The following is an 18,153-nucleotide window of genomic DNA, read 5'->3' on the forward strand; positions in this document are numbered from 1 at the left end:
TAAGACCTGAAGTGTTTTGTATGTGATAACTCAACAGGGTTTAGATATGCAATAGCAAAATATTTAAATAGTATTCCCTTACACAAGCATATATTTTAATCAAATAAGACTTGAAGCAACGAGAGTTTCACTAACTTGCGTAGGAAATTTTCTTGAAAAGAACTCTACTAATAAAATATACAAGCATGGACTGTGACCTATTTCACTTCATTGTAAAACTTAAATTTCGGAAAATTAACTATTAAGTCAGATACTAGAGTTACCACTAACTGCAAATATTGAGCTTTCTACAAAAATTGTGATCAAACAAATGAATATACAGCGATGTCAACTCCTGTCCTTTTATTATAATATTTCTCAAAGTGAAGGACGTCTTTTGTGGAAGTGATGAGTCACTGCATCAAAACCAAAATAACTCCCTGGTCATAACATCAAGTAAAGAACTTAAATGGAAGTCAAGCTACAGATCCTAAGCTAAAAAGTCTAGCAAAGAACTTAATGGAACACGTTGCTCACTTGTAAACTCTTAAATTGTCTAAAGCTAAATAGATAGAGCTCTTTCCATGGGACTGGAAACAAGAGACCTGGACTTTTTCATTTTTTTAACTGTTAAAAATAGGATTCTACTACAATACACCTGGAAATTTAAGACAATAAACACCATTCAAACAACAGGAACAAAGTTTAGCATGTCTGAAAGAACTGCAACAATTACAACGAGAATAAAAGATGATCATGGGCAACCCAAGTTCATTGCACACTCATTTATTTGTTGTTATTTCTACCTTATGAGCCATATAACAGCTTAGTGCAAACAAAGGCAGATCTTATATAGATCATACGATAGAGGGATATATTTGAGCAGAAAGCATCCAGATTTAATAAGAATCCGTCCAAAGACATAAGTTCCCTCACTAAATTTAAAGCAGCCATGATTTTTGCATCTACCTCTAATGTCATGATGTCAAGAATATATAGGGGAACTCTTAAACTAGGACTAAGATTTAAACTTAAAATTTTAGCAGAGAAAGCATACATTCTTCATCTAGTAGCACTCAAGCATAACAGAGAATTAATTAACACCTAACGCATGACCTCTAAGACATTGTTTTGGCACAAACAGGTGCCTGAAATAGGCAGTAACGATCCTTCATTCACAAAATCCAAGACACAAAATGCAAAACTGCTGATTGCAACACATCATGGATTTTTTAAACATGCTCATAAGCCTATACCATGGCCTTTAAATCTTCATACAAGAAAGTGTTTTTTCTTATACCTTAACGGAGAACATACGGGCGTGATTCTGTAATAGTAATAGAAATTCTTGGTCATGAGGTTGAACCTAAAAGATCTCAAAGATAATACTAAACATTGAATCAGTTTCAATGACATTCACTTTGTTGTTTGAGTTTAAAAGCAATGGCCTTTCAATAAACTATGAACGTGTCCTCATATATCTTCACTTAGCCGTCATTGCCAAAATACATTTAAATTCACCGGTAAGTGGTTACAAGACCTAGATTAGATGGAAATTATCTTAAACTAGCAATCTATTCCTAAATTCTTGAAGCAATAGTAGTTCATAGATGAGTAAACAAACTTCAGAGCAATTAAGTTTTCCTAAAGCATGATATCTAATAGAAACACAAAGCATTAACTGACATTATTTCAGTTGTCCTTACAGGAAATCATAGTATGCAAAAATATTACTCAAAAGAAGAACTGACTAAAATCCCTTTGCCCACAGTGAATGTGAGAAGACAATAATACTTTTTGGTCAAACACATGACAATCCAAAACCAAAACATCTAATGACCTGAACAGCAAGGGAAGGGAAGGCAGGAGACTAGCATTACCTCACACTGGCAGAGATATTATGCCTGTGTTAACATGTCAATGGAGTTCAGATCATCAAAATAAGCAGATATATATTCTGCAAGGCATTCACTATTTCACTAATCATCAGAAGCTCATGATTTCCTTTTCTTTCTCTTGACCTTCTCGGAAAAACGTTTTTTTGGGTCTAAAAGTACTTCAAGTTGCATCTTTGCCCAAAGGTCTTCAAAATGCTCATGAAATCCTTCCTGAAACCAATCCAAACTTTCTGGAAACAATTCTCGAGGATTATCATCCCACAACTTCCTTAGCTTGGCACAACTATCAATCCCTTTCTTCTTAATTCTCATCTTGTATATAAGATCGCCAACCCGCTTGAGGCCCAACGCCTCAGGCTTCAAAATGCTAGCTGGTGAGGCTGCCAAGAATTTCTGTACAGATTTTAGGCAAGGCAGAACTTTGCCTTCAAGCAAGGAACTAGCAAATACTGCCACCCGGAGGAAATCATCTACGATTGGCAAACCATGCAGAGGGAGCTTCCATAGATGAGGACCAAAAGTTGGACGCACCCAACAGAGGACCTGGTCTTTCAGTGGGTCATAATAAGGTTTTGGATCTGAGAGAGGCGCAGAGAAACTGCATAGCGATGGAGCATACTTAATGAGCCAATTCTCTTTCACGCTAGTTGCTCCTTGGATATATGGCCTTTTTGTATGCAGTAGTTCAGTGTAGACTAAATATTGTGGAGCAGATCTAGAAATTGATGACCTTCGATTGAGGAACACAATTTCTTTTACCAAGCAAGCCTGATATCGAACTGCATGAACATGCATGTCAGATTCCGCTAAGGATGAAACATCCTTAATGCGTTTAGCAACCCTGTCAGCCCAGCCAGCACAAATAGCTTGGCCCAGAATCTCCTCCTCATTCAGTTGAAGAGGGCATTTATTTGAAGGAATCTTCCAAGCACATTCTACATCTTCCAAAGTACCATGAGGCCATGAGAATTTTTGCTGCGAGTCACATAGTTTGGAGTTAAAAACAAGATTAATTAGCTGCTTCCTCAGCTTGGACATTTCCTCCATTGTTTTAAAATGTAACGTGTTGTCTGTGCAGAATTCCAGTGGTTTACCAGAAAGTTCAAAACATTGCAGAGCATACGCCACAGACAAAACATCACTGGTGGGGTTCAAAAATTTTGCACGAGACACTCTAGCAGTTTCTTTCAGCTTTTTTATCCTCATTCTCTCCTCTTTCCCTAAGTCTCTCCCAGTTTCTGCAGAGCCTGGTTTCTCATCCTGCTTCAACCCATCTAGATCTTTATACTTCCCTTCAAACTCCATAAGGAAAGGATTCGACAAGCTCAAAGCTGCAGCTGCTGCAACTGCATAAGCCAAGACTGTGTTTGCGCGGGAATAATCTTTCACCTTTTGCATAATTTGGATTACTGTAAGGAGCATACGGGAGTGGCGAGGACTCATCGGATATTGTGCCATGGCCTTACCTAGAGGTGTCAGCCTTCCATTGCTATCAAGTGCTTCAAGAACCTTTAAGCAACGCTCTGCTTCAACTAAGGCAGTCGGCTCAGGAGGAGTCGGGAAAGGGAAGTTAGCAACCTGAAATATCAATGGACACATATCAATGGGGGTAGTCTATAAAAACTAAGAGAAACAACATACAGAATCGTCTAGAAAAGAAATCCTCAACCTGCTTGACATAAGCAAGTAAAATGACCAACGAGTAATTTTATTCCTTTCTGATGGTGATAGGGTTAAGAATGTCGACCATCCAATAGTTTTTTAAATCTATAATTTATTGATTTTTGGGTCGGGGGTGGGAGGGGGGAAAGGGGAAGGGGAGAGCCTGACAGTAGATAGAAAGCTTAAAGAACTCCTCAAAGGGCTACTTCTCACTCTGTTTTTGGAACCCACAAGATTGTTTCCAACCTATGGGATCCTTGAGGGGGTTGAGAGACTGTTGCCGATAGACCCTCGGTTCGGGAATTGAGTGCAATATTACATTATAATAAAAAATAAGAAGGATGAAGAGGACAAAAAGTTCCATTACTTATCAAAACAATCATATGAAATGACAACTATTAACTAAATCGTAATATGAGCATATGTTTTTACTGTAACATAATTCAGATTAGTCCAATTACACCAAACCAGGTCTGCGTTTTCTGATGACCCCAATAAAATGAACCGTCAACAAATAGCTGAAAATATGAGCAATGCCATTCCACAAAAAATAATGTGTACATCTACATTGAAAAAACTCAAAAGACATACATGTTTTTGTACTCACAAAAAAAAACACACAAAGGGACTAGTATTCTGCTCCAAAAAATCCATTAATGCAACTTGTCCAGAAAATGGAATCCTATGACGGAATTCACAGTAACACCAAGAAAAGAGGCACTATCCCGTCACAATACATGCAATAGAATGAAAAGGAGGAAAATGCTCACACTGAACTTAGCTTATATAAAGTATCACAAAAGCTCAATGTCCCTCTACACGAGTACTTATACTTAGCAGACCATTTTAAGGTACTATCAAACAATCACTATAATTCAGACTTCCAAACAAATTAAAGATGGTGGATCTGAATGACTTGTTGAGTAGTAAAATTCCTTTCCGGGAGTCACTGCTATGAAAAAGAATCAATTTAGACAACTTAAAAAATCTGGACTTCACATTCTGTATTCCTATAACCTAACAAAGGTACTAAAGAAGCATTATAAAGGTGATAACAAAATGTGCTAGGAGGAAGGATATCCACAAAACCTATCTAAAACTTTGACAGGTCAACAGTTAGAAACTCTAAACCTCTCAGACTTTAGAGTCCATGACCCAAGAACCTCAAACTCTCTGAGTAATGGACTGAGCAATGGACAGAAGACATTTTTAACAGATATGCTGGACTATTAGTAGCTTCCAACTGGATATATCAACTGATTTATCAGGTGTCTATTCCTAGAGAGCTCCATAAAGTGCAAATTCAAGCTTGCGTCTCAAATATTAGGAGCAAGACATGATTGGAACAGCCAGACTATGCTATGCCCTCTAGTAGGAAATTTTCTTTGCAGAAAATCTTCGGGTAACAACAGCTTGCAACAGTCAAACTGTCTAAGCAAGGTGTCGGTATTTAAAACAATTGGTCCATTAAAGAATTTTAGAGGGAGAAAATTAAACTCAGTAAGACACATATTCAATGCTGGTGTGTTTGGCAAATACTCAAAATAATAACACTTTTAACCAAGTGATGGAACATATAGGAGAATAGCCTATTTCGAACAAGATACTTGCCTTATCAATATACATGGACTTCAGAAGTAGGACAACACCATCAACTGGTACTTTCAATATTTCCGCATTTGAGAAGTCAAAGAACATGTCATTGAAGACTGCAGAAGAATAAAGACGATAACAGTGCCCAGGACCTGTTCTTCCTGCCCTTCCTGCACGCTGAGCAGCTGAAGCCTTACTTATAAATTGTATTTCATATGCTTCCATACCGTTAGAAGAGTTGTACTTTTTGACCTTTTCTCTGCCTGTGTCAACCACATATTTTATACCAGGAATGGTCAATGAGGTTTCAGCCACATTAGTGGCAACAACAACTAGGCGTTCTCCTTCCTTGACCTCTTCAAACACACGAAGCTGTGCGGATGCCGGAAGCATGGCATAAAGAGGTAGAACACACATTGGACCAGCACAAGTCCCGTTAGCCCCAATCCTAACCTTGCTTAACAGAGATTCAGATTCATTTGAGGCCGTCCCTTCTTCAGTGATAGGAACAAGTTCCTTTCTGCAGGAATCAGGTTCTGACGTCCTTTTACCGGCCAAAGCTTCAAAAGCAGCCTTCAGTGACGTTAGGCTTCCCTCCTCACCTAAGACATCTACCTTACCATCAGAGCTTGGAGACTTCTGGTTTAGCAGCCCTGCATCATCATCACTATAAACATCCAAATCACTATCATCTGCTGAATCATACGAAATTTCTGAGTCATCTTCATAAGATTCACCATGATCCTCATCATAGGAATTAAAACGTTCAGTTATCTCATTTACGGAACTCCTTTCAACATCAAATGCCTCACTTATCTCCTTGTCAACCTTCTCCCTGATGGTATTCCCTTCAGATGCCAAAGATAACTCACTATGATCTTTGGAAGCTCTATCAACTATCTCTTTAGAAGCTTTGCGCAGCTTTTGACACAAGAATTCAACTTCCCTTTGCCCTGTCACAAACACAAGTATACCACCAGGTGGCAATCTTTTGTGAATTGACAATATCTTTTTATACGCTTGGCCAACATAGTCCACCATCTCAGTTCTCTTAGAAAAATGAATAGTTACTGGGTATTGGCGAGTAGGGACTTCCATTACAGGGGGAGGATCACGGAAAATTTTTCTGCCAGACATAAAGTCCTCAACTCGAAGTGTAGCACTCATCAGCACAAGTTTCAGTGGATAAACTCTCTCTTCAGGGATTATTGTTTGTCCTGAAAGAAGCTTCTTCTGTTGCTCCTCATATTCTTTCTACAGAAAAAAACATAAATAATAGAAGTCAAATTAGTAAAAAGGGGAGAGAGAGAGCAGGAGAGAAATATAGAGAACAGGAGTCATTAGATTAACCACTAATATTTTAAAATTATGAAATGACAACAGACTGCATGGAGATAGCAAACCATTTTCTCACCTGACGCTCTCTTATTATACGTGAAAGCATACCGATTAGTATATCAGTGTTCAAGCTCCTCTCGTGAGCCTCGTCCAAAATTAATATAGAGTAACGCCTTAAAAGAAAATCATTCTGCATAAAAGGTGGAGGGTAGGTACAAAATATCATCATAAGAAGATTATATGAACTTGCTCAACTAAATGAAAAATCAAGAAAACTAACAGCATGAAATTCAAATTGCTCAAGGAAAAGAGTGAGAGATAGCAACAACTAAATCTCTGCAGTTGCATCACTTTTAGTTTTCCGTTATTGCATAATATATCATAGTTCATAGGAGTCTGCCCTTCAAAGACAACCCTAACAAGCCAGTTTCTAAGACAAGTAAGATGAGTGATCATTTCGGTATTGCTACAAATAACAAATATTTATGTCATTCATTCTCTGTCTCCCTCTAATAAACAAATAGAGATAACCCTACAAGTCCAATCCATTGGACACTGCCTTTTTAAAAAAAATAAAAAATTAAAAGAAGTCTGTACAACTTCAAAAGAATCAATCTTTATGAATCAAGTAACATTTAAATAAAGGGTGCAGCCTCTTTGAGTGAAGAAGAGAAAGGCCTTGCGCATATAGTCTTGATCCATGTTTGCCGCCCTATGCTAATCATTGTTTCATTTCAACTATTGTTTGTCCCAACTTCATAGAGCTAAGAGCATATCCCAAAATTCATAAAACTATCTACCAGTCAAAAAAGTAACCCCAACATATACCAGTTTATGCAATTAGAATTTTAACTCATATCTGAAGCAAGGTCGACAATGCGTGTGTTTAATATTTGATGCTCACAAAGCACAACTTGACAAAGAACAAAAGAAAACCAGATTGAAGCATCCACAATGGACAACATGGAGCATGAATTCAATATCTCATGTAACTTGACATTGCCCAAACCAAAGAAGTAGCTTCATTCAGGAGACACTGAATACAATTGGAACCTTAATCCTTTCCTTCTAATGACACAGAAAGGATATTTTCATACATATAAGAACCTATTGTTTATAGGAAAGCATGAAGGAGTAGTTGAGATTTGGTTTTATGTCCTTCTCTGAATTGTTCAAATAAACTTAAATTGATTCAAAGTGTATATGTTAAGTTTCTTTCAACATTATTCGACTTAATATGCAAATTACAAAAATGTCTAGGTGTGCCTAATCATTATTGTCAAAAAGATTATTTCTCCCAAAGATAATTATATTAATAATTTTGTAATGAGGCCTCACAACCTGCAGCACAATAATCATCTCACAGCAGAAGGTTAAAAACAAGAACAGAGGGATTATAGTTGCATTCACAGACATGCTCTGAACTGCATCCCAGTTTTAAAATTGATCCCGCTTCTGAGCTTTGCTCGGCCATTAAACTGGAACCAATGTTTTTTCATGTTATCTAAACAATCAAAGGAGATGCTCATCCAAAAATTAACTTCTAAGCAGAAGCTCATAGGGCTAAGATTTTCCATTATTGGATTAAAAATGGATCTGAATTGAGTGGAATGGAGATAGCGGATTCATATAGCCAACTCCAGCTAGTTAGAAATGAAGGCATAGTTGATTGATTGAAACGTCTCTGTGGCTTCTTTTAAAGTAAACTTTATGAGGTTACAATTCTTTCACTATTTACTGTATCGCCCTAATTTTCTCAACCTTTTCTTAAAGATTTAGCACTGAAATGGTTTGCACCCCTTTAAAGAGTTGGAGACAATATGTGCAAAAGGATGATAGTGAGGACACAATACACAACACTTAAAAGGTAGGAACAAAGATTCAATTCACCTAAAATTAATACTGAAATCTTACCTGCAGTTCGCGAAGCAAAATTCCATCAGTCATGAACTTTATGGAACAATTGTCTCCTATCCTCCTGTCATGTCTAACTTGGAAACCGACCTCTTTGCCAAGACGAACACCAAGCTCAAATGCCACTCGCTTGGCAGTTGCAAGTACCGCAACACGGCGTGGTTGAGTCACACCAATAATACCACCACGAGCATTGGAATGATTTGAACCATAGCCAGCTTCATAAAGGAACTGAAAGATACCAAACAAAAAGCAAGAGATAAAACCACTAAAACAAAACTGGAAATTTAGAAAATACAACTCGTTATCACCAATGGAAGGAAAAGGAAGCATATAGAAAAACAGAATATCTCACCTGTGGAACTTGGGTTGTCTTACCACAACCAGTCTCACCACAAACTATTACACAAGTGTTGTCATTTATAGCTTCCATTATCTCCTGCTCCATCATGACTATCGGCAGATTGCTCCTGTTATTTTCAACCTCCTTTGGTCTTGAAACATGCACCACAACTGGAGTTGTTAAATCTCTTTGAGGAAGACAGTTAGCTGAGTTGGTACTATTGCTCAGGATGGCATTTTGAACAGCCTTGGCAACATCCTGCTCGATATGAAGAGACAACACAGAACACAGATGGCATGCATATGAGAGAGCCTTAATGAAAATAAGGCACTATCTATGGTTACCACAAACTAAAAGGATGTACAAACAGAGAGTTAAGCAATACCGTTGATTTCCTCCTTTCCTCGTTATGACAATCATGAATAGGAAGGTGATTTTGCTGATAATCTGAGTTTAGGCATTCAGCAGTTCTATCCTCTTCTTGCTTGCTTGGCACAGAAGTATCTCTATCGCATACTAAAAGTTCACTATGACAAGCCAACTCTTGAGGTGACCCTGGTGTAATGGGTGCATCACTTGGAACTCCACCTTCTCCTATGGAGGACTGCAAAAGATTGCCATTGACTATTGGACTCAGCTGCATTTCTTCAGAATCATGCAAGACCTCACTAGATAGGTCGTCGACAGTCCTCTTCTTGACTGGTCGATCTCTTTGTGGCACATCTAGCCCTGCCCTAGAAAACTGTATTTCTCTTCTACGCTTTTCTCGGTTAGTTTCACCCTACCACATTACAGGACATGCTTTTAGATCTAATGTCGGATCAGTCAGATATAAAGTATAATCGAGATGGAATACACAAACCTGACCCAAGTTCCTTGAAGACCACATAAGTGAATAAACATCATCTTGGATCTGGTGCTTCCTGAAATATGAATTAATCATTCTCAGGAAATACGCTCTTGAATCCTTAAACGTCAAAAGTTGTTCAAGTAAATGAGGCAGTTCTTACTTCAAGGTTTTAATGCTTTCTGCTAAAAGTACCGCCTTCTCCTTGTCTTCCTACATTTGTCAAGTCTGAATTAGTTGAAGTCCAAAATATACATGAAAATTTAAGTACTAAAGAAGAGAACAATGAGATTTACCTCGAGTTTCTTCAACTTTTTTTTCTGCGATTGGCTTAACTTAATACTATTATTCTTAGGCTTAAGCTTTTTGGACACCTGATCAAATATATTGAAACAATCAGTAGTCGTCTGCAAAGACTGATTACATGTACAGGAGATTGATTATCTATTTATACCTGTTCCTTTTCTTTCTTCTTCTTCTTTTTATTATCCGGCAATATAAGTGCATTGCTGTCTTGATCATTCTGGCTATTAAGAGAATAAGAATCAACATATTTTCCAGTTAATAAGCACACAAAAGATTCTAAATTTACATTCTCAACTGAAAAATAGAAACAACAATTGCATAATCAGAAATTGATTACCTCCAGTTGTCTGTATCGAGGTTCATATTTGCACTAAACTCCATTATCACGACCAAACAAGCAGCCACACAGTAATCTCAATGGCAAGGGCGGCTCTAGGGTAGGACAGGCGAAGCAAGAAAACTTCACAAAATAAAAGGGAAAAAATAATTTACAAGAATTAGGCAGAATAAGAAATAGTGAACAAGGAGCCCATTCAGAAACTCGAACTCAGGTAGAAAGCATCAACGGAGCTCCGACGGAAGACCTCAAACTCAAAACGGATTCCGGTTGCTGGGGTTTGGGTGTTGAGCGGTGGTTTTGAAGGATGAGTTTATGGAGCTGGTAAAAAAAAATTGCACCAGGAATCGCGGCTACGGCGGGATACAGGGTATATTTTTGCAGATTCGGGTCGGGTCGGTTCGGCTCGGCTCGGACGGGTTAATATATGTGGGTATGGTTTTTAAATGGATGGGTATTTCAACCACAATAGAGGACTGTCGATGACCTAGGTCGCAAATTTCCAAAGCACATTCAAATTAAACTGAGTGGCAAAATTAAATTTAATCCATTCAAATTGTTTAAGTTTGGGTAGGACTTATTTCAATTCAACTTAATTTTGTTGATTAAAAATTAAGTTAATATGTAATCCAAATTTTGTCAATTTTTTTAAAAAAGCTTTTTTAAAATTTAATATTTTTTAAAAGAATAAATAAAATAATTAAACTTAATAAAAATTGGGTAGGGTTGGGTCTTGACCCGTTCTATAATCCATATCTGACCCATTTTGATCCAAGCAAATTTGGATTGAATTGAGTCGAGACTTATTTTTATCTTGACCCATTATGATCTAATCAAATTTGAACCAACCTGTCCATGTCATTCCTGGTCAAATGTTAATGGCATACATTTGTAGATTATTGTGATACAAACATAGTATAAATTTATGCCGTGAAAAAAATGTGTTATTTTAGTAGGCATAGTATGTTATGCTTTTTACGATATTTCTTCTAAGATATTTTATAATATAAAAATACAAATTTATGACATGAAAAACTGTTTGTTATTTCAGTGTTTGAGGTAGTTTTTGTCTTTTTTTTTTTTTTACTCTACCTGTTGAAGGGTAATTAAATACCTCTATTTAATAGAAAAAAATTTAAAGTAAGGTCATTTGTGCGAATACCTTGCAAATATATCCTTAACATCTTATTCCCGAGCCCATATTTTATGGAGGACACTTTTGAAGGTTATACATTATTGGGCCGTAAAAGTATTTCGAGATTTTGGCCCACATTTAAAAAAGCATAGGCTTTAAAACGATACTATATTCTTCAAAATTGATTCTCCTTTCAGTTGACTATCCAAAATTGATCCTAAGAAATATCGACTTAATTTCACTTTGAATTTCAAAAAAATTACTTATTTTCTTGAATGACATCTTTTCTTCCTTTGGACAGTTCAATAAATATATAGTCAATACACATGTAACTTAAATTAATTCTACATTTCGCAACTTTGATTTCTCCATTTACACTAAATATTTTTTTTTTAAAAAGGCAACATATATAATGGGAACATTAATTATTGATTTTGTAAGATTTATCCAATAATGCAACGTAACGTACATAATAAAAACCTTAACAGATAAAGACCATTAATTCCTTGTGCTCAAAACTTTTTGAGTGCCTTTAAGTTTGCTGTCCATCAAAGAGGAACACATCATTTCTATAACTCTTTTTGTTGAGAGAATTCAGTTAACTTTCTATTTTTGATGCAACATCACTACTAACATGCGATAATTAAGGACCATTTATTTATTCGTTGCAACTCTACTATTACACAAACAATAGTTACGTTTTAACGGTGAACCCCTCTGTTACTAAGTTAATCTCCAATCTTATATTTAGGAGATTCAAAATTTATAAATATACATTAAAAAAAATTAGAATGCCTTATATATATCATGTATTTTTTTGTCGAGAGGATTCTAGTAACCGCCTTGGTACCTTTTAAATCCGTTAGTACACCTCAATATCAAAATTTGGAATCAATTATATGAATTTCTACTTCTTTATTTAAACTCATTTCGAAATATGATCGATTCACCAAAAATTCACAAGTTTTATGTTGTCCACTAGCATATCGTAACCCTTCTTCTTTATTTGTGTAAGAGCAAATTGGGGGCTAAGAGCATTTTATAATTCTTAAATTAATTTCAATGTATTTGTCTTACTTTATTTTTTTAGTCCGTTTAAAAAAAATGTCTCTTTCCCTTTTGATAATTCTTTAATTTTTACTTTTTACATGATATATTTATAAAATAAAATGGCGTTTTAGTATATTTTACATATCCTTAGTTTAAAATCACGAGATTATAAAGCTATTTTTTTTATAATTTTTTAAACTTTTTGTTAAATTTAAATTAGATAAATAAATTGAAACCGGTGAGTATTATTATTTAATTTTTTTTAATAAAAAAAGTAAAAGAAAATGAGATTAATTTGGACGGTCATTAGGATAAGGTTTAGGTCGGCCAAACTAAATATGTCCTTTGTGCAACCAATAAATAAAAATGATTCATGTCAATTTCATGAAGGGAAAAAGTAAACTTTATGTGATAAAGATAGTTTGTCCATATTCAGAGAACAAGAACTATCCAATTAAAGTGTAACACGATAACTTAGCAATATAATTTGTTTTCTGATCATAGTGTGGCAATTTTGAGAAATTTTATTGGACAAATTCCTATGCATGGTAATAAAATAAATCTATATGCTTTTGCACTTTTTCCTAATTGAAGTCTACTCATGTTTCAACTTACTTTAAAAAAAAAATAAAAAAATCTTCAATACAACATCGGTAAACCCTTTTTCGAACTTTATTATAGTTTATGTTGTTTAGTGACAACGTGTACGTCCAATATTATTTATAATTCAAAACTATAAAAAGATCAGATTAGTTATATTAGTATGCTTCATATCAATAAGGGCATTAATAAAAGTCCTAGTTATTTAACCCTTATAAACATGCGTGTGGAGAAAGCATTATTTGAACGGAATCGAAAAATTAAATGGTTAGGATTGAATACCATTTTTTAATATTTTTTTTGAAAATCGGACTTAATAATGCAAGCCAAACTGAAAAAAATGGAATGTACATGACCCCTAGCCCCTAGGTGCGAGACCGAAGAGAAAAGTGCATCTATCAAGATTAGGTAAATGATCAAATACTTAATTTTCTTTTCAGAGTAATTAGAAATTACTCCCTTCCGTTTTAATTTTATTTGTCTGTTCAACTTTTCTTTATTTTATTAAATTTCATATCAAGTTAAAATATGACAAACAAATTAAAAGAGGATAACTTTGTTATTGTATGGTATTTGTGTTTTTCTTTTGGTCAACTGTGATTGAACAAAGTTAAAGTTTACATGTCCACAGTGAGCAAATAGAGTGAAATTTGGGCAATTTCGTTTAGTTTAAGAGTAAATTTTCCTTATAAAACATGTTCACGTATTGGGGAACTTTTGTTATTATCAACAAGGAAAAATCTAACACATTTTGATAACGATAATGATATATTGACCCCCGACTATTAATAAATGACAAATCTGAATTATTTCCCAAAATTTAAAGAAAAAAATGGTCTTTTTTTCCAATAAATTATATGAAGCACAAGGATCAACATTTTTGGCGCTTATATTGGTGTATGAGGCCAAAAAAGTTGAAACAATTTTGGCATATGTATTGGTGTTTCTCGTTGTTTCAAGTAGGGGTAGGGGTGTACATAGGCGGGTTGGTTCGGGTTTTTCAAATATCAAACTAAATTATTTGTGTTGAATTTTTAAATCTATAAACCAAACCAAATCAATAAAACTCGAGTTTTTCAACTTCGGATTTTTTCCGGAAAAGTATTCATACAAACATATAATTTACTTGTACTTCAAATATTTCTTTAGTCCTACCAAAATACAACTATCTAAGGTGTTTCTTAAGAAAATAACACAAAATATTATATGAGTAATGATACTAAATATCCAACAAAATAATAATAATAATGAAATCGCGTAAAACAAATATTGCAAATTAACAAGTCATAGTGAAAATGATCATAATTTAAAAGTACTAAATCATGGTAAAATAAGTTTAATCAGTATTAGTTACATGACTAAATATTAAAGGAAATTAAAATTAGATTATGTATTTGAATAAACCAATGTAAAACCATAGAACAAATATTCAATATTATTGTCATTCTTAGTGTTGAATTGATTTTATTTTTGCTTTAGTATTAATTTAATTTTGATTTAAGCTTTATTATAATTTACCAATATCTGTGGACTATAATCTTTATTGAACCATTTAGAATTCTAAGTTTCAAACTTGTAAAATAATATATTAAAAGATAAAAACTATGAAAAAGTATAAGAAATATTTAAAAATTATATCAAAGTAAATATTTTTATGTATAAAATAAAATTTTAAAATTATATATGTAATGTCGGGTTGGTTTGGTCTCGGATTGGTTATTTTTAGTTAAAACCAAACCAACCCAAATATAGTCGGGTTTTTTTTCCAATACCAAACCAAGTCAAACCAACCACTAATCGGATTTTTTTTCTCAATTTGACTTGATTTGCGGTTTGGTTCGATTTTGTACACCCCTAGTTTCAGGTACAATGAGCTTGAACCAACTAGAAATATGGTTGGAATTATTGCTTTGTTTCATAACTCACAAGCAATGTGAAGGAGCTGTCAATGAATTCATTTGACAAAAATATGAATAGTGAAGGTGGTCCTCAAGGAAGGGCATGAGAGGAGCACGACCACTCAACTTGGAGATTAAGTCTTCCAATCACTTTCCATGTGACTCTTTTTTTTTTTTTTTCTTTTGTATGTATCTTTTTTAAGAGGTGGTTCTTGGACGTTGATCGTGCTAATAAAGTCTTATATTGATTGGTGAAAAGAAAACAAAAGTTACATATAATAAGGTGCAATGGTACTCTTAATGATGTGAGATCTTTTGAGGATCGAACTATACTAGCATGAGCCTAAAGGGAGCATAACATCAAGAATATTTTTGGATTGTTTTAATTCAATAACTGATATATATCAGACTTAATGGATCGACGAGACAAGTACGAAGATGGGATAGTGATGATGTAGGGCTCGACTTAGAGTCTTTTCCCGTCTACGAGTTGTCAAATTGATTTACTACCTTTACATGTAGTTTGCAATGGTCGATGGGCTATGTGGAACTTAATTGGAAGAAAGATTGATGGATGAGCAAATAAAATTTCATATGTTTGAAAGCTGAATTAAAAGAAAGCTATAGTGCTTTGATACTTTTAATGATGTAAATCTTTTTAGGGATTTTTTTTACAAATTTAGTTCAAATTAAATAATATCAAGAATGTCTTTAAATTGTATTAGTCGAACAGCCAAAAAAATCGAAGAAATGAAAGTAGAAGAGGAGCAGGAATTTGGGAGGTGATATTAGAATCCATTTTGATAATACAGGGATATCCTGCACCAATGTTTTTGTAGTATGAACTTACCACCATTTTATTATAAAACGTCAATCATTTTTTTCAACGTGACTTAGTAATTGGCATGACTTTTTAACATCCATTGACAAAGACTTCTAATAAAATAAAATAAAACATGTAGACTTAGATAAGAAAGAAATAAGTTGATTGAGAGGTAAAATTAATTCAAGGAGTTGAGATTGAAAGGTCAAATTAATTAATGTCAGTATAATCCCCTAATTTTTCCCTCTTTTTGGTTCACTTTGTATTAGACAAAAACACATCCTAGATTATTATTTCTAACAGGACAACGTTATTTTTAGGAGAGATTTAGTACTTCATAGTTTATTAGAAGTCTAGAACTATACAAAGAGGAAAAAAAGAAAAGGAAAACATTAAAAAGGAAGAGAATCAATCAAAATTATCTACTTAATATACGGAGACTAATAAAGGAACCATTGATAAGTTGAACATTTGTCAACTATTTTCGCAACAAAATAGTAATGACAAAGACATTTTTGTGTTGATTTATCAATTTATCGTTTGATATTCAATGATAAAATAGTGTCTACTGAAAACTGCTTTGGCTAAAACATTATATCTCATGCTAAGGTCACGCTTAGAAAATCACTTAGTGGGGCTCCCAAAAATACTAAAAAATGTTAGGTATGTGAGTAGGTGATATAGTAGGAGGGCGCAATTAATATTGGAGCCAATACAAGATGCTAATAAAGTCTATAATTCGTAAGGAACCATACAAACATTTTAAAAACTAGTAAACAACTTTTCATATGTTCCAATCGAAAAACAAATTAACAACCCCCCCCCCCCCCCCAACCCCCGAGGCCCCGACCCTCCTTTGAGATGGATATACACAATAAATTTTGCTTAAATCCCACGAAAAATTGAGAAGAATTGATAAATTTTAAATTTCAATTTCGTGTAAAAAGAATACTCAAAATAGAATATAATTAGTACCTAAAGAAGGGTCAGAATATGAACTGTGTATCTTGTTTGCTTTGATGTTTTTGGTACATCAAATATGTGGTGTTCCCAATCTCTACTGCTGAATTCTTATCTTCACTCTCTATTTTTGTCCTTTTGAGGTTGTTGTCTCCTCAAATTTGGCTTATTTTATTTCAACTTTTGAGAATGCATTTTACCAAATATTAATTAGGCCATTTTGGATATATATGCATCAATTTCGATAATTCACATTGTTATTACTCCAGAACATCCCAGAAGGATAGATGAGAGGAGACGTTTATCCATAGATTTTTTTTCCTTTGCTTTCTAACTTTTTTTTCTTCTTCCTTTTTTTATTTCGCATTTTATCGACTTAGGATCTCCAATGTTAGATTCGTCAAAAATACATTTTCGACGTTCAAGTGAGTGATTAAATTGTTACGTGAATAGTAACTTAAAAAAATAGTAGTATTATTACTATATAAGAAGAGTGAATAAATTCACTCCTCTTTCGACACGTGGCACCAAAAAAAAGGAGAGGGTTGAACATAAGTGTGAATGTGAGGGTATTTTGGGTATTTAAAAATACTCTCACATTCACACTTATCTACTAAAAAAAAATTACTATATAATATATATAATGTGTAATATATAGGTACTAGATAAGTGTGAAGTGAGGGTATTTTGGGTATTTAAAAATACCCTCACATTCACACTTATCTACTAAAAAAAATATATATAAGTAGTAGATTTAAATATATTTAAAAATAATATAAGTAATACTATACTTAGTATGCTTAAAAATAGTAAAAACTACATAAAAAGTACTACATATCATATTACAATAATTAACAATTATTTGACACTTTCAATTCTATCAATGCCATGTAAATTAGGATAAAAAAAGTAACATTTATATTCAAAAATAATATAAGTAATACTATACATTACAATAATTAATAGCTTAAATATTTAAAAGTTATATAAAAAATTTAATTGACTCTCTAAATTCTATTGCTACCACATAAAATGGATTATATGATAAACATATATTGTTTGAAATTGACGAAAAATAAACTATAAATTACAATAATTAACAAAAAAAATTGTCGGCTCCAAAAAATCTATCAATTAAGAACATATATTCTTTCAAATTGACGAAAAAAAAACTATAAATTACAATAATTAACAAAAAAATTCTCTCGACTCCAACAAATCTATCAATTAATGCCACATAAATTGGGACATGGAAAATAACATATATTCTTTAAAAATTAAGTTCAAAATGTACTATAAAATACAATAATTAACAACTTAATATAGTAAAGAGACATATAAAAAATGGTTAATATTTGAAATTTTGCATGTGCCACATAAATTAGAACAAAGAGAGTAATAAATATTATTTTCAAAATTCTGTAAAAAAAAGGTACTACAAATCACAATAGCTAACAATTTAAAATATTT

At 33.6% G+C, this 18,153-nt stretch overlaps 1 protein-coding gene across 1 annotated transcript; it reads right to left on the reverse strand.

The window, feature by feature from the left end:
• Positions 1–1,958: 1,958 nt before the first annotated feature.
• Positions 1,959–10,356, reverse strand: LOC125857796 (ATP-dependent RNA helicase DEAH13). Its single transcript, XM_049537474.1, is given in 11 exon segments — positions 1,959–3,455; positions 5,151–6,386; positions 6,547–6,660; positions 8,385–8,615; positions 8,740–8,985; positions 9,113–9,508; positions 9,590–9,650; positions 9,738–9,787; positions 9,871–9,948; positions 10,029–10,101; positions 10,218–10,356. Coding segments are annotated over 11 exon segments (4,026 nt in total). The 5' UTR covers positions 10,262–10,356.
• Between the last annotated feature and the right edge of the window lie 7,797 nt (positions 10,357–18,153).

Source organism: Solanum stenotomum, chromosome 1 (assembly GCF_019186545.1).
Source record: "Solanum stenotomum isolate F172 chromosome 1, ASM1918654v1, whole genome shotgun sequence".
Lineage (NCBI taxonomy): Eukaryota > Viridiplantae > Streptophyta > Magnoliopsida > Solanales > Solanaceae > Solanum > Solanum stenotomum.